Source organism: Alexandromys fortis, unplaced genomic scaffold (assembly GCF_014885135.2).
Source record: "Alexandromys fortis isolate MF-2015 unplaced genomic scaffold, M_Fortis_MF-2015_v1.1 scaffold_182, whole genome shotgun sequence".
Lineage (NCBI taxonomy): Eukaryota > Metazoa > Chordata > Mammalia > Rodentia > Cricetidae > Alexandromys > Alexandromys fortis.
Window position 1 is genome coordinate 1,151,533 of NW_026068068.1, and position 21,820 is coordinate 1,173,352.

The following is a 21,820-nucleotide window of genomic DNA, read 5'->3' on the forward strand; positions in this document are numbered from 1 at the left end:
GGCAGGGCCGGAAGGGAGCCTTGGAGCACATGGAGCCCACCCACGCAGTGGTTAGCTTTGCTGGTTCAGAGGTCGACACAGAAGTTTAACCTTCTGCTCTTGCTTGCTTGCAGATGACCACTCCAGGATCCTGCTGAAGTCACAGAACAGCCATAGCAATTCAGACTACATCAATGCAAGCCCCATCGTAAGTCCACGGTCCCTGGGGAGGGGGGACACGGGCTGTTCCTCGGCACGCTTGTCATGTCACCCTCCCTCAGTGGCAGAACTGTAGGCATGGGATGGATGCGCTTGTTTCCAGCCTCAGAAGAGGCTGCACTGGCTTCCCACTGTGGAGCTGGGTTGTTGGGATTGTCGGCGAAGAAGCTGTGCAGAATCACAGACCATGCCCAGAGGCATCCTGGTCAAAGCAGGGGGTTCTGGGACAGATGTAACATTTACCACACTGGGAGTTTCCTTAGCTGGACTCGGAAATATCAGGAACCTCGCTTCGATTCTGAAGTTCGCATTCACCAAACAGGGCCTGCAGCATTTTCTGTCGAGGCCCCCACAACACCATGGACTAACGGTGTGCAGATCATTTCTAGGTTACAAACCTGGATCATAATGCCCTAGGCTCTTTCCACTCCTCTATCAGAGTGTCGTCTATGAGAACATGTCCAGCAGTTGTGGGAAAGGGACAGACTCTTATGAGACGTTACCATCCCCATTGAGTGGCATTGCTGTTAAGACTCCAGCATATGGCCGGGCGGTGGTGGCACACACCTTTAATCCCAGCACTTGGGAGGCAGAGGCAGGCGGATCTCTGTGAGTTCGAGGCCAGCCTGGTCTACAAGAGCTAGTTCCAGGACAGGCACCAAAGCTACAGAGAAACCCTGTCTCGAAAAACCAAAAAAAAAAAAAAAAGACTCCAGCATATGCAGCTGATCCCCCTTCCTGACACCTCACACATCCCACACAGTGAGTGTGGGCCTCTAGAAGACATGAAATGAATGAAGAATTGATGCTTTGTCTATACTACCTGGACCCAGACCATTGCATGTGCACCCGTATACATACAGACTTACATCCATGAGCCTCGCTAAGGACTGGCTGCTTTACTCAGCAAGAGTGGACTTTGAAGCTTGGGCTCTTCCATCTCAGCTTCTCTAATCTATAGTTGCTCATGTAGTCTTTCCATGTCGTACTAATTCAAGCTCTGGCTTGAGCCTTGCTAGCTGACTCACGTCTGAGCATGCCCAGGCTCGGCTCCACACGACAGAAGACTGACAGGTGACAGCCACTCACAACCAGCTGAAGCAGTTTTCCTCTTGTCCTGATCCCTCCTTCCTGAAGAAAACTGGACGAAAAGGCCAGAATGGAAGTAGCAGTCATTTCCAAGTCCGAACGTCAAGAGCACATGCCACACAGCTAGGGTTCAGGCTGAAGCCTTGCCTCAGGGTGAGTTCGTATGGGTCATACCGACACCATCCACAAACCAAGAGTCCGATGAGCTCGTGTTTAGAGTGACTTCCCAGTCCTTGCTGTCCATGGCTTCAGGTCATGTTGAAAAGGCAATATTCTGGTAACTTTCATTTTCTCTTTCCTTCATATTGTAATTCTTTTTCCCCCTTCTAAATTTGGATTGTAAGAATAAGCAGAAGAAACTCATTGTGCCGTCTCTCTGAGATAACTGGAGGCAGCCTGCTAACGACCTTTGTAGCGGCCTCTGAATGAGTAGCTAGCTTACAATTACAACCCAGACAGCCCTGGCCATGCCGTATAAAACCATGATAATTACGTCTGTGCCTAGTTCTCATTACATTTCAGGAAAGTCACCCCGTAGTAAATAAAAAGCAGTCTTTGCTTTTAAACAGGGGTCATGAGAGTAAACAGGGATTCTGCCATCCCACGTAGTGCTTGTGAGAGAGGAAAACCATCGCTTACTCTAATCGCTGGGCTTTGCTACTCTGGAGGCCTCGAGACTAAGTCAGGCTACCCACGTGGTCATGGTTCAAATAAGCATTTGATGTGCGACCTGGAAGTAGCCTGAGTCCTAACACCACCCAGAAGCAGCTCAGGCGTATGTCCTAGTCAATGACGGGAGGAACATGAATGCTTCAGTTTGAATGCATTTAACTAATTTAAGTGAGGACAGGGAAGATCCTAAGAAAAGGATGGCAGATGTCCTCAGAAACTGGCCAAGTGTGGGGGACAAATCGTGGGCTCTCAGAAAATATTCGGGCAAACATCTGTGCCTGTGAGCTTGGTGTACGTAAGTGTGTGATCTTAGAGTAGGAAAGACCCTACGCAGTGTCTCTTGGTTCCAAAGCTCAGATACCCAGGACCTCCCCATATGAAGACTTTTCATCAGGACAAGAGTCTAGTCCTGTTTGCTTTTAAGAAAACATGCTGGCCATGGTTGGCACAGGCCTTTAATCCCAGCTCTTGAGAGGCAGAGGCGGGCAGATCACTGAGTTTCAGACTTTCCTGGTGTTCACAGAGAGTTCCAAGACAGCCAGGACCTTGAAAAACCAAAAAGAAGAAAAAAAGTATTCTGGTGAACCTGTCAGGGGTGTAGGGGACATGGGGGCACCAGGGTAAATACAGCCACTGTGAATGACTCCAACACCCAGGAGCCTGTGCCCCTTCCTAAGCTGGCCGTTTGGGGCTGCAGTCTGGGGAGAACAGGACCAGTCTGGAGTAGACACTTCCTCAGGAGTGTCTGCAGTAGGGATATGCTCCCTCCCCCCTCCTCTTCCCCTGAAGTTCTTCGGGGCTTCTGATTTGGAATACTGGATGTTCTGTTTTTAAGGTCAGCGTTCTTGGGAACATTGCTAAGGGCGTTAGTGTAAAGAAGCCAGTAACTCACACATTTAACAGTTGCCGTTCATGTTTAACAGAAAGACCCTGGCTTGTTCAAGTCATGCGTTTGGAAATACATGGACTTTCACCCCATGTTGTGATAGCACCCTGAAAATCAGCCCAGCAAGGGTTAGGCTCAACACAGGTGAATGCATTCCCTTTTTATTGTGCCATTCAAGTGGAGCTCTTGGTGCCAGTGCCTTCTGACTTGGTCTCCTTAAAGTAGCTGAGTTGGATTACCTGCTATACTCATCTCTCTGAGCAGGCTGGGTCACCGAGGAAGCCCCCATTAGGGAGGCAGGGTTGATGAGGCCATTGCCCTGCCAGTTTCCTGGCTTACCGCTGGAATCTAAACAATGTGCTCCCAAGAGTGCAATGGAGGATCCCCAAAGCAAGTGTAGGCACGTCCCTGCAGAGGCCACTCTTCAGAGCACGGCTTCCACCTCATGCTTGGCCAGAGTTTGCTGATGCACCTGGAATACCTGCTAGGGCATGTGAGTGCACTCATGCCAGTGGAGTTCCAGTGGACAACATGGACCTGTAAGTCACGGTGCCCAGCACACCCAGAACTGAGCCCTAGAGCCCCAGAGACTGTGTACCTGGCTGCTTATGGAAGCACATCACGGGGAAGTGGAAAGCAATGTGGAGGAAAGAGGCAAACACTAGCCTTGAAGGGTAGAGCATTCTGGAGTGGACGCTATGGTAGCTGCCCCCCAGGCAGGCCTGTTGTCAGATTCCCCTATAAGAAAAGTCTCATTCATAGAACTCCTCAGCCCCCTCCAAGCAGAGTTAGCCTGCCTTGAAGACTCAGACGTGGGAAAACTTCGGTCTGTCTAGCTAAATATTTGCCTCACTTCTACTCCGACTGAACCAAACCAGGGCCTGCTTCCTGCTGCCCCACACTGCTGGGTGTGAAGTGCCCAGTACAGTCACCTCCCGACAAGGCGGCATGGTCTGTGCATCCCCTCTGTGCCCTGCGTCTGCCGCTGCTTCCCACCTCTTCTCCTGGGCACTTCCTTTCTTCACTTCTCTGCTGTCTGAACAAGGCTGATGGGCTTAGAGAATTTTTCTTTAATGACAGTTCAGACCTATCACAAAAGCAAATGTGTTTGCCCTCCCGAAACACTGCCTGTATTTTTTCCTTTTAATCTCATATTTCTCATTCTGAAAACAGTTTAATTGGTAGTTTGAACATGTCACAATTTTTAAATGTGCTATGGTCTATGTTGTCTGGGGCAAAAGAAATCACATCTGAGAAGGGAATGGGGCACCCCTTCCTCTGTCTGGCGGTTTGCAGGAGAGACAGGGTCTCTGTAAATAGCTGTCACCCCCAGCAAACGCATATTTTGAAAAATCAAAACTCCTCATTTTTGCTAAGCGTTTTTCTGCTGAAACATCTTAATTGGGGCTTTCAGTGAGAGAAACATAATTTTACCTGTATTGTGTATGCTGTGAATCTCAAAGCGAGGTCCAGTTTTAATTATGAATCATGAAATTAGATGCACAGAAAGCGTTTCCCCTGCCCCAGTGCAGCCGGCATCACGTCGCTGTTCTGTTGGAATTACTCGCACTGGCTGCTTTGTGCTCCTGCCCTCCTTTATGGCTCACATAATTACAAGGTGCGTCCGGCACCTTTCTGTGCTGACAGCCATCATCCCTGCGAGTGCTTGCAAGCTGTGCTTGGGCTCACGGGGCTCGAGACGCTTCCCTGAGCCTCCACACTGAGCATATGGCTAAAACTTGTTACCTTTATTGCTGTGCTGAGAAATGAATTGTCAACAGTTATTTTTAAATGCAGCCCCCTCATGTGTGTGTGTGTGTGTGTCTGTGCGTGCACACACATGCACACATACACACATTCGAATTCAGGGCATTATACGTGCTAGTCAAGTGCTCTACCACTCAGCCACAGCCACACCCCACATTCTACATCTTTAATCAAACACAAAAGTCCAAATGTTGAATGCCAACTTCAAACTTGCCAAGGACAGGGTGGGTCTTACTGTAGCTCTCTTGACCAGATTCTACCCCCATACAATGTCCGAGTCTCTTCCCCCGGGGCTGGTCTCTGGGGTCCCTATCAAAGGGGCAGAACTGCTCTGTAACTTGGGGACAGTGATGCCTGAGGTCCCTGTTATTTGCAAAGTGGCCAAGGACTACCCTGCAGGAAGCTCGTGAATCTGGCTCTCTTTCCTCTGCACCTCACAATGTTCTTGTGTTCATTCTCTTTTCTTCTCCATCACCAGTGTTCAAGTTAAGCACTGTGATTAAGGTCTGTTGTGCTGGCCGTCCACTATGGGAGCGAGCGAGGCACATGCCGACAAACCAACTAGCCTCAATCACATTCTTTGTTCTCCGTCTCCCACAGTCAGGGAAGAGATGAGACAGAAATGCCTCTAGAAGGCTGACCCATGTCTGTGAAATGCCTGTGAACGCACATATGGTTATACACACAGATGGAATGCATACACCGAGACACACAGAGGTGCTGGCACAAACATAGACGTGAAGACATACACACATACAGATGCATAAACATGCAGACAGACAGACACACAGACTTACACACACACACAAACATGCAGACAGACACATACCCATAGACATTTATATACATACAACCATGGCAGTCACACACACAATGGACACACATACAGACATGTAACAGACACAGATGCACTGAAACAGGCCAGTGATCCCCGGGCAGATGGCTAGCTGCATGTGCCCCTCCCAAGATGGACAAAACACTGAACATGAATGGGCTCCTCCCCAGGTATCTCTTCATGCGCATGCTCTTTCAAGACTCACAGACGTGTCCACTGCATCTGGCCATGGCCCATTGCTCCCTACTAAACCCCAGTTCTGAGAGGCTTCACTATATCTTGGAGTAGGTGGAAGTTGTCCCCCGACCTTAAGCTGAGTCTCAGTGTGTGCTGAACAGCATTGTCCATACAGGGAAGTGTTGACTCCGTTCTGCTGGGCTCTTCTCTGCAACATGATAGCCAGGCTGAAGGACTTGCTCAATTGGACGTCCCTGAGGGCTCTGGGGCTTGTCAGGCAGACTTGTCTATGAACAGCCCTGGGTGGAAGCCGCGCTGCCCTGTGTCGTGATGTCTTTCTGCTGTGTGACTGATCCTTATACCCACTCTCTTGTTCTTGCAGATGGACCATGACCCACGAAACCCTGCGTACATTGCCACCCAGGGTCCACTTCCTGCCACCGTGGCCGACTTCTGGCAGGTGAATCTTTTTCACTAATTTTCTTTTCTAAAGGTAAAATTTTAATAAGTTGTCCTTAACACATTTGGGTTCAGCAACACCAACTCAGCCTTGTTTATAGTGCTTTTTAGATATTACAGAAGCTATATGAGTCCTTTATTTCCTCATCTGAGATGTTTGATGTTTTAAAGATTATCATTCCTTAGCCACATTATAATTTAGCTATATAAAAGATAAAGAAGTGAAATTATTACACATTTGTAGTATATTGCCTTCAAATGTGCCTTTTATCTATTGTTTTATTTTTTATGAAGGTAAAAAATGTGTTCAAAATATAGTTTACTTCTTTGAGGATTTTAAATTTTATTTTAAAGGCTGTCCTGGTCTCTCTACCCAGCACAATCCTGTATTGCCCAGAACAAGGCTGAGACTTGGGAAGTAGTTCAAAGATGCATAGATGAGGGCAGAGTTAGGTGGGTCCCATTCTGTAGGCTGCTGTTTTGTCCTGTCGACAGTGTCCTTTGCTTTACAGAAGCTTTTCAGTTTCAGGAGGTCCCATTTATTAATTGTTTCTCTCAGTGTCTGTGCTGCTGGGGTTATATTTAGGAAGTGATCTCCTGTGCCAATGTGTTCAAGTGTACTTCCCACTTTCTCTTCTGTGAGGTTCAGTGTGGCTGGCTTTATGTTGAGGTCTTTGATCCATTTGGACTTGGATTTTGTGCATGGTGATAGATACAGGTCTATTTTTATTCTTTTACATGTTGATATCAAGTTATGCCAGCACCATTTATTAAATATGCTGTTTTTCATTTGATATTTTTGGCTTCTTTGTCAAAAATCAGGTGTTTGAAGGTGTGTGGATTAATATCCGGGTTGTCGATTTAGTTCCCTTGGTCCTCCTGTCTGTTTTTATGCCAATGCCAGGCTGTTTTCAGTACTGTAGCTCTGTAGTAGAATTTGAAGTCAGGGATTGTGATGCCTCCAGAAGTACCTTTATTGTACAGGATTGTTTTGGCTATCCTGGGTTTTTTGCTTTTCCATTTGAAGTTGAGTGCCATTCTTTCAAGGTCTGTGAAGAATTTTGCTGGGATTTTGATGGTCATTGCCTTGAATCTGTAGATTGCTTTTGGTAAGATTGCCATTTTTACTATGTTATTTCTACCTACCAAGAGCATGGGAGATCTTTCCACTTTCTGGTGTCTTCTTCAATTTCTTTCTTCAAAGATCTAAAGTTCTTGTCATACAAGTCTTCCACTTGTTGAGTGAGGTAACACAGACACAGAAAGACATTTATCACATGTACTCACTCATAGGTGGATTTAAACATAAAGCAAAGAAAACCAGCCCACAAATCACAATCCCAGAGAACTTAGACAACAATGAGGACCCTAAGAGAGACTTCATAGATCTCATCTACATGGGAAGTAGAAAAAGACAAGAGCTCCTGAGAAAATTGGGAGCATGCGGACCTTGGGGGAGGACTGAAGAGGAGGGAAGAGGCAGAGAGGGTAGCAGAGAAAAATGTAGAACTCAAAAAAAATCAATTTAAAAAACAAGAGGAGTGCCCCATAGGGCTAGGCTCCATCAGCAGCAGGCTGTACCCTCAGGCCATGTGTCAGCTCACAGGGATCCTGCAACATAGGCAAGGGAAAGCAGCACTGCTGGGCATGATGCAGGAGACCCAGAAGGCCGCTGCCCACTGCTGGGTAAGCAAGGGAGCTGCGACAGTGTGCTAACTAACCCAAGACCAAATTACTCTGGGTCCCTTGACACATTTTACAGTTTATTAACTCCCAAAAGACAGACTAATTAGCCAAAGGTCAGTAAATCAACTGGCATCCTCGACTTTTGCTGTCCCCTTTCCCAACTCCATGTAAAGAAAAAATGCAAAAGAAGAGGTCGGGGTCCCTGCACCTGCTCAGGAGACTCCACACAGTTTTGTGGGTGCAAGACTCGCCAGCCAGGTGGGGTAAGGCTGAGCATGCAACATGTCTATGTGACTGCCTGCTCCTTCTACCTGCCTTCCTCAAGCCATCGGGAGAGGCAAAATAAAACTGGACTGCGGCGCCGCCCTGTGGATGCTCTTAAGTATGACACGGTTGAGCAGATCATGGTCCCTCAGCTCAGAGAATACTCAGATCCCCTCCATATTAAATGCACAAGAGTTGTCCAGACCAAAAGAAAAACATCCAATCACAAGGAACTTGGGCGTATCATCTTGGGAAGGCTTTTCACGTGGAAGCCACACTTACAGTCTTCTTGAATTAACTCGTCCATTTAACTGTACAACTGTGAAGAGCTACACCCAGGAAGAAAGACAGAGAACATTCTGAATTGGATGGCAGGACAAAAAAAAAAAAAATGCCCAGAGGATCTCTAACTCTACTGGGTTCCACCCAAGTGAGTGTGTGGATGGCGTCTGGCTCCTCCCCATTACTAGTACTTATGCTTCACCCACCGACAAGTGCAAGTGTTTTCTGCATGTGAGGAGCCTCTTACCAACACAGCCACAACCCTCGAAGGGCTTGGCACAGCAACATCTGCGCACACCCACTTCCCTCTCAGCGGAAAGTGCAGGTTTCCATGTCTGTCTGTGAACCAGGCAGTGCATCGCTTAGCCAAGTTCGTGGCTAGTAAGTTAGTTGAAGGGTGTAACTTGTCTCCTGTGTATTGCTGGCGTTTGTAATTGCTAGAGATGGTTAGCTTCACCACTATGCACTGTCCCCAGGACATTTTAAAGAAGTTGGAATTATCAACGAACAATTTAAAGTGAGATAAAGTGCAGGGTCACTTGAGAAATGCTTAGGTCAGAATTTAGTGTACAGTTTAGGGCACCTTCCCTGTGGTAACAGCTACCACAATCAGAAGTGATTCTGCAGCTCAGGATGTCTGTACACTTGAGCTTGCTGAAGCTAGGGAGGGTTTATACACCAAAACAAACAAACACACAGAAGAATCTTACCACACCCCTTCCACCAGGTTGCCTGATTCTCAACATAGCTACTTCAGGGCTACAGCCAGGAGATTCTCACGCCTGCTCGGTAAGCAGACAGATTCTCACATGTACCCATCTGAAGGATACCACTTTGGAGGATTATGGCTAGGATCTAGGAACAGGTCTACAAGAACTAGTTCCAGGAGAGGAACCAAAAGCAACAAAGAAACCCTGTCTCGAAAAATCAAAAAAAAAAAAAAAAGGCACCTGAAGGTCCAACTGCTCGTCCTATATGCTGTGTGTCTGAGGTGCCCACATCATACAGCACGGCTCATCCTCAAGGGGTTCCAGATGAGAGCTCATAAAAATACAAAAGGACAGGTACCTTTGCTGCTGGCCAAGCAACATGCACAGAGGAAGCCCGCCTTCTAAAACTTCTCGCAGGACAGGAAACCTGCACAGAAATGTGAATGCATTTTTTAGGGATAAAACTCCATGTGAAGCACAGGCTGTGAACATCAGACCACAGGTTGAAGGTGGCATCTGTCCTCCCCTGCATGGTTGCAAGTCTAGCCTTCAACAGGAACAAGTTTTTGACCAAAGAACTAGAGACATTGTTACAGACTATTAAGACATAAAGGTTGTCTTCAAGAAAGTCTGGCTCTAGGGAGGTACTGACCCAAGCACCTCCAAAGCCTGATTTAAAGGCTAGCCTTGTTAGGCATGAATAAACTTCCATGTCAAAGGCTGGGGTGAAGTAGTCTTATGGTACATAACCAAGGAAGGAGCAATGGCTGCAATCCCTTCTTCCAGCTGCTGTAACTACAAACAGTGAGCCAGTGGCAAAGACAGCAAGATTCACTGTCAGCCCAGATTAGTCCCACAAGGACTAGACGCTTGTGGCTGTAGTGAGGGAGACTGCATGGGCCTCTCCACCAAATTCAGCATCTGCCTCCAGCTCAATCACATCATGGTCTTCCCCACCCCTGTTCAGATTCCTCTCCTGAGCCAAACCCCAGGCAATGGCGTCAGTCCATCCTGACCGCTATGACTTCATCTTGAATACCTCATCTCCTACCTCCACCTCCCAAACGTTGGAATGACAGGCATGTGTCACCATAGCTGGCACAGATACTATTTCCAAGGAGTGCCACCTTTGACGGTTCTGGCTGAACACAAGGGCCCTCTGAGACTCTGAACAGCACTGGCTCCAGCCTCACAGACGCACACTCCTGCCTCACAGACGCACACTCCTGCCTCACAGACGCACACTCCAGCCTCACAGACGCACACTCCTGCCTCACAGACGCACACTCCTGCCTGCTTCTGTGCCCGTGCTCTACACACACTTGTTAAACTATTGCTGTTTGGTTCCACAGCTAGTCAGGTCTATAACTGAAAACCCCCAGCAGAGAGGGTGGTCTGCCTGAGAGCCTGAGAAGCCCCAATGTGAACCCTTTCCCACAGGCTTCCTTGGCAGGAGACAAAGTAAGCGTTCAGCAATGGATTTTTCTCAAAGAGTAAATCACATTTGAGATAAAAATGACTTTAGACTTGTAATGACAGACCTCTATAGTATCAGTGCTTAGGAAGCTGGGGCAGGAGAATGACAATCAAGGCCAGCCTGGGCTATATATTATATGTATATATTTGGTTTGCCAACACAGGGTTTCTTTGTATAACCTTGACTGCCCTGGAACTCACTTCGTAGACCAGGCTGGCCTCAAACTCAGAGATCCACCTGCCTCTGCCTCCTGAGTGTTGGGACTAAAGGTGTGCACTGCCATGGTCCAGCAAGAAAAATAAAAATATTTTAAAGGAGACAAATCCAGCCTGTGAAGTTGGACCGTTTGGTCATGAGCAGGGACTAACCAGGCTTCTTCCTCGCCTCCATGTTGCTCATGCCATGTCTGGGATTCCATGTCTACTTCTGGGACCGTGGTTCAGAGGGCCGACAAATAACGCTAGAGCACAGCAGGGAATTCCTGGGAGCAGGCAGGATGGCCTTGTGCTCTAAAGCTACAGAAGGAAAGGGAACCGCCCAGAAGAAGGGAGGAAAGGGGTCCTCTGGAGCCAGTGCCACGTGTGGACTCTGTTCGCTGTCACACCATTGCTACTGACGCCTGTCGAGCTGACCCTGGAGGACTGTGGCAGGTGGCCGGCTGGCCTGTCTGTAACGTGGACACTGCCCCATTGAAGGGCTGTTTACACACCGGTGGATCTTTAAAGCAGGGGTGTCCATCTGGACTTCTGAGGTTGTGCTGTTTTATTGAGGCCTTCTGAAATAATTGCTAGGTTAGCATAATTCCTCATATTCCTCAGATGCTCACAGGTCTGTGCCAGAGAGCTCTTTGAAGAGGGCAAATGTCTGAAAAAAGAGGATCTGTGTGCTGGGTCATACCGGTCCCCGGATCTTTCTCTAGAAAAGATACTTCAGTGTTCAGGGTGCCTTCTGCTTACCCACTGGGCCATGCGGAGTAGTAGGCGGGCTCCTATGTAAGGGAGGACAGAGACAGAGGAAGTAAGGTAACATCCAATTCACTCTGTCAGGTGCAAGATGCTGGACAGAAACCTGGTCTCTAACTACCCTATGGAGATGTAGCGGAAGCCTCCAGAAACATTTCCTGGAACACCAAGAGTGGTCACAGTCACTGTTAGGAAGCAGAGCCGTAGGTGCCACATGCACGCAGAGAGAAGAATCGGTGTTTAGTGGGGACAGTGCTTCAGCTTGGGAGGATGGGAATGTTATGGAGACAGGTAGTAGGTATGGCTGCCTGGTAGCATGAACATGTCCTGCCTCTGAGCTGTGCAGCAGCAAATTGTACATTATGTATATCTTACTATAGTTTCAAATGTAGACCATATTTCATGGGTCTGATTCTATTGAGAAGAGAAGCAGAGGCTTTGCAGCCTTGCAGGACTTCCAGAGTCACAAGCTGACTAGGACAGGACACATTCTAAATTAGGTCTAGGTGACTCAAGTGTGTTTTTATCATGTTTCTGGTGAGCACAGAGGCCCCAGAGGTAGGACAGGTATTCTTGGTGAACACATCTCCAAGGAGAGAAGGGGAGCACAGAGATCCTGCTGTGCTGACTTCCGGCATCCAAGAGGCAAGCATTTAAAAGACGGTGATTAGCCCCTTGGCCTAGGCATGGGGAGGCACATTCTTCATGTGTTTATGAAGAGTTGAAGGGTGTAGAATGTGGGTCTCCACAAACAAAGGGAAATCCCCTCAGACAGGAGGTCCCCCATACCTGATAGGTGCCCACAAAGGTACAGGACAATATACAAGGATGGGGATGCCCATACAATGTTTCCTGGAGAAATAAGAAAGGCTGTAGATGATGGGGCAAGGACCATCCATGCAAGCATCAATCAAGTTCTCATTACTGACCACTGACTTTTGGTGCACCTTGCCATTGTCCTCCTCTGCCCACCCTGCGTGCCTGTCTCTGAAGGCTACAGGTTTATCATATAAACCCCATTATAATATAAACCCCAATATAATATAAAATAAACTACAGTTATAATATAAACCTAAGTAAAAAACAATGGAGCCATAAAAAGGGGTAGGAGGGGGGTCATTTCAAATGTTCAGGGTATCATTCAGGGTATCATCAGGGACTGCAGTGGTATGACAGAATGTTAATCACCATGTGTGTAAGATGCCCATAGTTCCAACTGGTGTTTGTTCCTGGCCATCAGCTGCAGCACCACCTTCCCAATATGCCAGGCTTCTCCATCCAGGCTACTCAGTATCCCCAATGCCACCAAGAGTCAAACCTTTAGTATTCCAGGCACAATCCCAGCACACCTCAGTAATGGTCCCTTGCCAACTAATTAAAAATATTTCAGTCTCTAGGTGTTAAGGCTGATGGTCTCTCAGCAGCTGACTGCCATTCAGACTGACCCCAGTGGAACTGCGCCTCCATGACAGTCCCGGGTGCTTAAGCTTTGTCCTCGTCCAGCATTGGTCTTGAGTAAGCTTTGGATCCACGTTCATGGCATGATTCCAAGAAGGCTCATGCTCCCAGGGCCTTTTAGCTCCAGGCAATGATGGCAAAGCAATCATGGTTACCCATCCCTGTCTGTTCTTGGTTTTGGTTATGAGAGGGGCCCTCTGATTCTGCTGGCTTGGTATTGACCCTGGGGGAGGTGAGCACAGGAACTAACAGGGCAGAATGGCTTACTGAAAAGTACATTATCTGAGGAATGCAGAGTCAGAAATGAGGACAGTTCAGTGGGAAAACGTATCTTTCCAGGACATGGAATGTCAAGTGTTTCATCTCCCGGATGTTGAATGCACATATCCACAACCCTTTAAAAGTGAAAAAAAAAAAAAAAAAGCAACAACAATCAAAGCTCTTTACAGACTTCCTAATCTAAATCTGGGCTTCACATAGACATGTTCATGATCATGGTAGGTGGCCATTACAGTAAGAAATAATACATCCATTCCCTGGGCCATGCAAACATTTAATTTAGGCTTGGGAAAATAGATACAGTTACTGAGTTTGTTTTTAAAGTATATTTATGGATCACAGCTTGTCTTCTTTTCTTCTGATGTGAGATATCTATATCTCTATCTCTATCTCTATCTCTATCTCTATCTCTATCTCTATCTCTATCTCTATCTCTATCTCTATCTCTATCTCTATCTCTATCTCTATCTCTATATCTATATCTATATCCATCCATCCCCTGGCAAGATAAATTTAAGGGAGAAAAAACTTACTTGGCTAGTCCACCACAGCAGGAAGTCACAGTAAGGGACTTAAGAGAACTGGTCACATGACATGCACAGTTGAGAGTGAGGGCAGTGAACACACACATGTGCCAGTGCTCAGCTCCCAAACCACAGAGTGGCACCTCCCACCTGCAGTGTGGGTCTTCCCATCTCAAGTAACTCAAGTAAGAAAATTCCACACAGATAAGCTCACAGGCCAACCTGATCTCCGCTTGAGAGCCTTCCCATTCCCGGCTGATTTTACAGTGTGTCAAGGAGATGATCAAAATAACCGAAACACAGCTGGAAACGCCCTGGCTGGCTGTTATGTGTAGTACCCGTTCCCTTTGCATTCTCCTTCTTCCTACCCCTCCTTTCTTCCCTCCTCCTTTCCTTTTCCTCTCTTCCCTCCACTTCCTCCCTGTCCTTTTCTTTCCCTATCCCTCCCTCCCTCTCCTTGAGTTTCACACCTGGATGAGGTGTACTTCATGTCAAGTCCTCATTTTAGAAAAAAGAGAGGGGAGGAAGATAAAGGAGATGGTGGCACTATCAGAGGCCCTTCTCCCTGAGGAACTGGGCTGCAGACGAAGGCACAGAATTCCAAGTGGCTCCTGGAGATGCATCATGCATATGCCAAACAGCTGGCTACCGCTGCATCTAAAATGGTTGCACACATCTGAATAGAAGAAACTTGAGTTTGTGGGAACTGCTTTTACAAGACCCTCCTCAATGATATGGTGGTCACCACAGTCATGGAAAACCTGCTTGACGAACAAGCAGGCTGTCCTGCCTATCCAAGAAAACTCTTAGGTCATTCCCAGTAAAGTGCAAGATGCCTAGATTTTATGCTTTCTCTTTTCCTTAGACAAAACATTACCAGGGGCAGCAAGACGTTCTCCCCTGCAGGCGGCAGTCGGTGCTCATGGGGTCTGCTCATTAGCCACGGAGCAGCCACTTCTGTGTGCCGCTCTGAATCAATGTTTCTGCTGTTTCCTTAGTTAGGATCGCCTCCGTGTATCAGCTCTAAGTGGGTAGATACCGCACTGATGTGTTTGTTGACTATGATGTCAGAGGGATGGCAAGATGGCTCACTGGTTCCAAGCCTGACACCCTGAGTTCAATCCCAGAGAACCACGTGGTGGAAGGTGAGAACTGACTTCCACAAGTTGTCCTCTGACATCCACACATGTTCTGTGGCATTTGCTTGCATTTACACACACACACACACACACACACACACACACACACACACACACACGTCACATAAAAGTTTAAGATGATATCAGAACTGGATATGGTGGTACATACCTATAGTCCCAGCACCGCAGAGCCTGAGGCATGGGGCTTATGTCTTTTAGGACAGCCTGAGGCTGAGAGAACACAAGTACGGTATGAGGCCTCCATGGCAGGATGCCACAGACAAGTTGTTTCCCTCTTTGAGCTACATAGCCTCGGGAGTCATCACTGTTCTTGGGCTTCTGTAGTTGCCCCTCATCATCCACTAAGGATATCCTTGCTGGCCTCAGCCTTTGAGAAGTTATTCATGACAGACATGAGCTGCGTAGTCGTGATTGAGAAGTGCTTCATTTTCTCTGGAGCAAAAACTGTCTTCCAGTACAAACAGCTTTTGTGTGCATGCAAATATGCCTATCTTAAGAAATCAAAAACCAGTTTTCTGTGCATCTATTCAAGCAGTTCCTGGGAGGACTCCCAAAGACCTTTGGTAGTGATGGCTTTAAATTATCTTTTTTACATAAACACACGGTGTCCTTTGGAAAAGAAACAGAGCATTTACTGGAGGCAAATCTTGGCTGTCAGTATTTGACTTTTCAAAGATTTATTTGTTTTTATTTTATATGTACGAGTGTTTGCCTGCACGTATGTGTGTGCACCATGGGCATGTCAAGTGCCTGCAGAGGTCAGCAGATCCCTGAGACAGTGTTGTAGATGTTGTGTGGGTGCTAGGTATGGAATCTGAGTCCTTTGCAAGAGCAGGAAGTGCTCTTAAACCACTGAGCCATTTCTTCACCCCCACAATGGTCCTTTTTTAAAAACTGCATTGATTTTAATTGAGCACTGACTGTACTAAGGTTGGAATGGCAACAAGACCAGGATCTCCTCTAAACGGAGATGGCGACCTAGAAAAGGGTATGAGGATGGGTAGCTCCACGACAGAAGGAAAGTGTCCGTGTCCATCACAAGCACTTCGGATAGAGGGAGTAGTTTTCTGCCCAGAGGTTTCTTGGTTTTTTTTTTTTTTTTAGTTGTAGGTATTTAAGACATACACAGTATTTTGGCTGACTATAAGATGAGATGAATTAACACCTCCATTTATTCAGTTCTCATTGTGTGTCAGGAATGCCTTGGGACCCCTCTCATCAATGAGTTTCAGGGATCCACCTGCTCCTGCCATGCACCACCATTCCCAGTAGGCCATTTACTGAACCACCTAACCAGCTCTCCTTGTGGTTTTGATACACATTGTCCAAACAATAGTGATGTTAAACACTTTTCCTTATCTGTTGACTGTTTGCACATCTTCTTAGAGAAGGTGTCTATCTAGACCCTTTGCCTATTTTCAGTTGTGTTGATTTTCATTTGCTAGTTAAATATGTAATAATTTAAAATGACTTCAAGGAGATGCAGTATTTATTTCTATGTGCTTTAAGTGACTAACTGAAATTCAAACAGGACTGACATCCTACTGCATTTGGAGACAGTTTTGATGGTGGGGTGATGGCGGGGTGACATCCCCATGATATAGGATGAGTGCACTCATTTGTTTGCACTCTTATGACAAAGTAATATAGATTGGTTGGATTAAAATACCTAAAACATCCTCCCACAGTTCTAGAGACCAAAAGTTGGGTATCAAAACATGGGCAGGGCTGTAATCTCCGAGGCTTGGGAGAGTCCTGCTTGGAAGAGTCACCCCAGGTGACTCCTGGCATCCTTTGACTTGTAGCTGTTTCTGTCCAGCCCCACTCATCTTCCTGTGGCCGCCAATATCTGCCACTACCTGCTGCTCCCTTTCTATAAGGGTGCTTTCCTGGGAGAGTAGGATAGGCTCTGCTCTGGCAGGGTTTCAATAGGGATGATGGCTCCAAACTGGGTTTCAGACACAAGGGATCAGGACTCTAATGTGATTCTTGGGAAAGACACAGTTTGACCGACAAAGAAGAGCAATAGAATTTTAAGCCAAAATGGGTTTTCATATCAGTAAACTTATTCAGTTGACCTAAATAACAGCCAAAGAATTCATTTAATGTAGAATAGATAAGTGGTCTAAATTACTGCCTTTGACTCTTTCTATTTGTTTGTTGCTGAGCAACCATAAAGAGAATCTTCCTGCCAAGTACCTGGACTGAGTGTCATTGGGAATTTCTGGCCCACGTCACCTCTGGATAGATAAGGATCATGGCCTCACAAGAGTCCCATCAATTTAATGGGTTTTACTCTTACCAAGTCCCACTGGATGACGTTTGTCTGTTACATAGAAAGGAGTCGTAAAGGAAGATTCTAGGTCCCTGATGTAGGACAACAGCTCAAATCATCCTATATCTTCAAGGCAGGTTACAAGGGAAGACACAAGCAATTGGGACAAGTGTCCAGAGATGGGGTATCTCAAACTCTCCCCTGGACCCTGAACCTGGGACCCAGTCCCAAAGGTTCCCTTCTAATCTGTCTGAGCAGATTGGCTTTGATCAACAGGTAGAGTCCTGCTCACTGCCTGGGAACTGTGATACACTATGACCCCGCAAGCAGAGGGAGTCAGTGGTGGGGGTGCAGACACCTGACCCCCAAAACACCACCCCTGTCTGTATGGAAAATTCCTCCTCCTTTGAGAGGATGCCTCACACATAAGGGCTCAATTGGTGTGTTAGACAGATAAGAAGAAGGCCGTAAATATTATATTCTCTGTCACTCAAACAAAAGTGCCCAAAACATTAGAAATTACATTACCTGCCAAGACGAAGAAATATGGAGAAATTAAAACTGACTTGACTGAAATCTTACAGCGCTGCATATCTGCACCTAAATCTGAATTAAAACCTTTTGCCATATTCTGGGGTCACAACTGGCAGACAGTGTTGACAAAGACCAAGGCTGCAGGCAGGCTGTGAGGGTCCCAGTTTCCCGCCTGGGAAAGGACCCAAAGAAAGGTCGTCAGACCGAAGAGCGACTTGTGAAATCAGTGCCCAGTCAGGCTACAATCTATCTGATTTAGAAAATTCCCTCTTTGCCTTTATACACACTGACCTAAAAAGAAATATTATCCCCCAAGGTGCCTTTGAGATTGTTTGTTTAAATTAAGTTTCATTTGGATTTAATCTTAACCAAATCTTCAGAGAGTCAGGCAGGCTCTCTGGAAGGAAGCGCTGTGTGTGAGAGCCAATCAGGGCGCCCGTAGAACCTGGAGGACCCCTCTGCAAATGAAGGGCTTGGTAACGCGGCACACCAACAGCGCAGGCAGAGCGCTAGACGATGGTTTATGGTCTAGATCATTGTATTTTTATTACACTCATAAAATCTGTGTTTCTCCTCATTTTCGTAATGGCTTCAATGAGCGCCTCCACTTTCCGAAGGCACGGTAAATGGTTCTGTGGAGGGAGCCCCGATTTCAGCGGAGCAGGTTGGAAGGCTTACATACCGTATAAAACGCGCTCAGAATTTTCATCTTACTGGACTGGCACCAAAACAAAAAGAAGTGTGCGGGCTCGAGTGTGATTTATACTTATTTGCGGACTTTTTCGTAAATACTTCAGGAGGTTTCCATTAAACTCCAATATAAATGATACAGAGGGAGACGCCTTAAGAATATTGACTGTTTTGGTCCCACAGGAATATAAATCAATATGGAAGGGGAAAAACATTGCACACACGTCTGACTTTTAAGATGTAATTTAATGGATGAATTTAATAACATGAATGGTGATGAGAAAGCATTTCTGTGTGAGATACGTGTGTTCCTTAAATAACAAGACCTTAATCGGCTTTTTCTATCTGCATTTCAAAGAAGTGAAAGCTCTCTTGGATAGCAATTTTGCACCTAAACGCAGTTGCTTGTAGATATTTCTGTGATGTTAGTTCAGAGCTGGGCAGGGAAAGAAGAGCCCTCTTCAGTCCAAGCATACTGCAGCAAACAGACTAAAGTCTGCACCAGCCATGCCTGAGTAACAACCTTGTAAATCACCCGCAACATTTAACACAGAGGTCTGCAAAGATGGTGACTGGGGTGGGGGTGGGGGCCTTCTCAATGACAAACAAGCTGTGTTTGCTGTGGCTTACAGCAATTTTATGTGGCTCCTGTACATTATTAAGTGAGTTTTGGATCGTCGTCATCTAAACGGTGTCACAGTGTGAGGGAGAAGGCTCTGTCATGTTATTTCTAAGAACCCACTTCTGATAGGAGGGCCGCTCCCCAGTAACTGGGTAGCAATTGCCATTAGTCTGCTCTCAAAAAAGTGTCCTATCTGAGCCACTTTCATGCTATGTTCTAGAAAGTTTCTTTTATAGACCAAAAGTTGCTGGGCATGGTGACACAGGCCTTTAATCCCAGCACTCAGGAAGCAGAGGCAGATGGATCTCTGTGAGTTCAAGTCCAGCCTGGTCTATATAGTGAGTTCTAGGCCAGCCAGGTGAGACTCTTAGTTGAAGGCGAAACTCATTGAGTGTTTTTTTTTTTTTAATATCTCATGGAGCCTGTAGAACATGGGGCTAGTTTATTCAGAGTTGAAGCAGCTGCAGAGTGCAGGATCAAGGAGAAAGAAATGAGTTCCCTGTGAGTGGGATAATTGTGGACTGTGTCACCTGCAGATGGTGTGGGAGAGCGGCTGTGCAGTCATTGTCATGCTGACACCGCTTTCCGAGAACGGCGTCCGGCAGTGCCACCACTACTGGCCTGATGAAGGCTCCAACCTCTACCATGTCTACGAGGTACTGGGACTGGGTGTCCACGCAGGGGCCTGGGCAAGAAGCACGGATTTCTAGTTGTCATCAACAACCCAACCAGGGATTCCCCAGGTAGGGCTGTTAGCACATTTGACATCAGAGGGGTCCAGGTGTTGTACAGACAACAGAGACCCAATGCCCTACCTGCTGCATAGTCAAGAAGAAACTCATTCAGGAGTGGATGCAGGCATCTCATACTACGACTGCATAATTCTAAAGGCTGATAGGAACCAAAAATGCCCATTATGCAAAAGTGGCCCTGGCCCAAATAACTAGCATCCAAGCAAGGTCCATTTTCACAGAGAACACTGCCCATGTTCAAGTGGCTAGTGGGTTTTCTTGCCTGAGCCATGGGGTCTATAGTGTTTGAGCATTCTATAAAGGGAAGTTTCCTCCTCCTGGGTTTCCTGCACATCCTAGAATGAAGGCAGTAACTGCGGTGTTTAAGTTAGAACTAAGAATGTCTTCTTTGGTTGTTTGTACATTAAAATTAGGTGCAAATGGCTCCCGTGGGGGTCAAGTTCGATGCTTGACAGGAGCCCTAACAAAGTGAGGCTAGCAGGCCAAAGGCTTTAAGCTGGGGAGAGGTAGGGCCCTCCCCTCAGTGTCCACTGTGTCTTATGTTCCCTGATCTATACCAGCCCAGCTGAAACAGAGTGGAGAGGGGAGCTTGGGGCAGACCAGACCTCACCTGTCTGTCTCCTCTCCATCTCCCCAAATGCACCATTGTGGTCCAGAGCCTGGGGCTCACATGCTTTGCTGTCCTGTCCCCACCAGGTCAATCTAGTCTCTGAGCACATCTGGTGCCAGGACTTCCTGGTGAGGAGCTTTTACCTGAAGAACCTGCAAACCAACGAGACTCGCACAGTGACCCAGTTCCACTTCCTGAGTTGGTATGACCAAGGAGTCCCTTCTTCTACAAGGTCGCTCCTGGATTTTCGCAGGTAAAACAAAGAGCATGTTGGCACACTAATGCGATGGGGGATGCAGAGACAGGCCAAGAGCATGTGGACTGGGCCAGGTCTCGGGGCATAGCAAGTGCCTGTATTCAGTATGAGTTATTTTCCATCTCTAAGTGGTGTTAAATGTGAGGGGCAGGCATCATAGAACTCAGGAAGTATGGTCAATATTTGATAAGATTCTGCAACCCACCCAAGATTCATATTCCATAAAGTTTTGGCAGTAAATTTCTAATTTGGCTACTCATCTGCCAGCCAGGCAGAAGTCAGATTCTAGAACTGACAGTCTTGCCTAAGGAGCCTACATCTAGTTAGCACATGAATGCATCTATGTGTTTAGCACAGTTCTCAAACTGACCGTCTTTTTAATGCACTTTATTTCTTGTTTGTTGTTCTAGTCAGTCAGCCATCAGAAAAAAAAAAACTGTCTCATTTCCAAGTGTCTTTGTTGAGCTGTTGAGATGAATGCTAGACTTTCTTACAGGGAGACAATGACAATGTAAAAACCAAGCAAAATGTGAGCAGGTGTGCTGTTTGCACGGCACACTGGCACTAGAGGGTTAAAAGTGCATAGCTGTGTATCCATGTCAGTGCCGAGTTCTGTGTTCCACATGTAGCTAACTGGAAGGCCACCCGCCCACCACCTCTCACACAATCAGTGTTTTACAGAACGCTGTGTCAGCAGCTGACATGGCAGGCAATTCTCAGTGCAGGATGGCTGAGAAGCCAGTGCTGAGGTGGTAACAGTGCCAACCAAGACTGCCCTGCATGCCTGGGTCCATATGTTACAGATGCTTAAGCTTTTGATGATACACTCTGAAAAAGGTTTTGGGCGAAACCGAGTTTCCCTAGGTAGCCCCTATCTGGTCTGTTATGTCAGCAAGGCTGGCCTAGAACTCACAGAGATCTGCCGGCCTCTGCCTTCTAAGTGCTAGGAATAAAACTTTTTCACCTGAATCATTCTTGGGAAAGAAATTCTATGAAAGAGTTTGAGGAAAGACAGATATTTGGATCAAGGCCAGTGGCTCCTGCCCAGCTGTTGCCTCCCCTATAGGTACCCAAGAACATCCCTATAGGTACCAAAGAACCCTATAGGTACCCAAGAACCAGGAAACCCAAGAACATCCTAAATCAGCCATTGTCCACAGCTCCTCTCTTTTCACCTGAATTTCCTGGCCACTAGA

The 21,820-nt window shown here is 46.8% G+C and overlaps 1 protein-coding gene and 1 long non-coding RNA gene across 2 annotated transcripts in view; one reads left to right on the forward strand and one right to left on the reverse strand.

Annotated features, from left to right (window-relative positions):
• Ptprn2 (protein tyrosine phosphatase receptor type N2) overlaps positions 1 to 21,820 on the forward strand; it is a 704,719-nt gene that overhangs the window by 657,068 nt on the left and 25,831 nt on the right. Inside the window, exons 16-19 of the mRNA XM_050120851.1 lie at positions 114 to 187; positions 6,007 to 6,084; positions 19,543 to 19,662; positions 20,455 to 20,621. Of these exons, the coding sequence (XP_049976808.1) occupies positions 114 to 187; positions 6,007 to 6,084; positions 19,543 to 19,662; positions 20,455 to 20,621 (439 nt within the window). The remainder of the gene's footprint in view (positions 1 to 113; positions 188 to 6,006; positions 6,085 to 19,542; positions 19,663 to 20,454; positions 20,622 to 21,820) is intronic.
• LOC126487829 (uncharacterized) overlaps positions 1 to 21,820 on the reverse strand; it is a 66,345-nt gene that overhangs the window by 20,178 nt on the left and 24,347 nt on the right. The gene's annotated exons all lie outside the window — the stretch shown is intronic.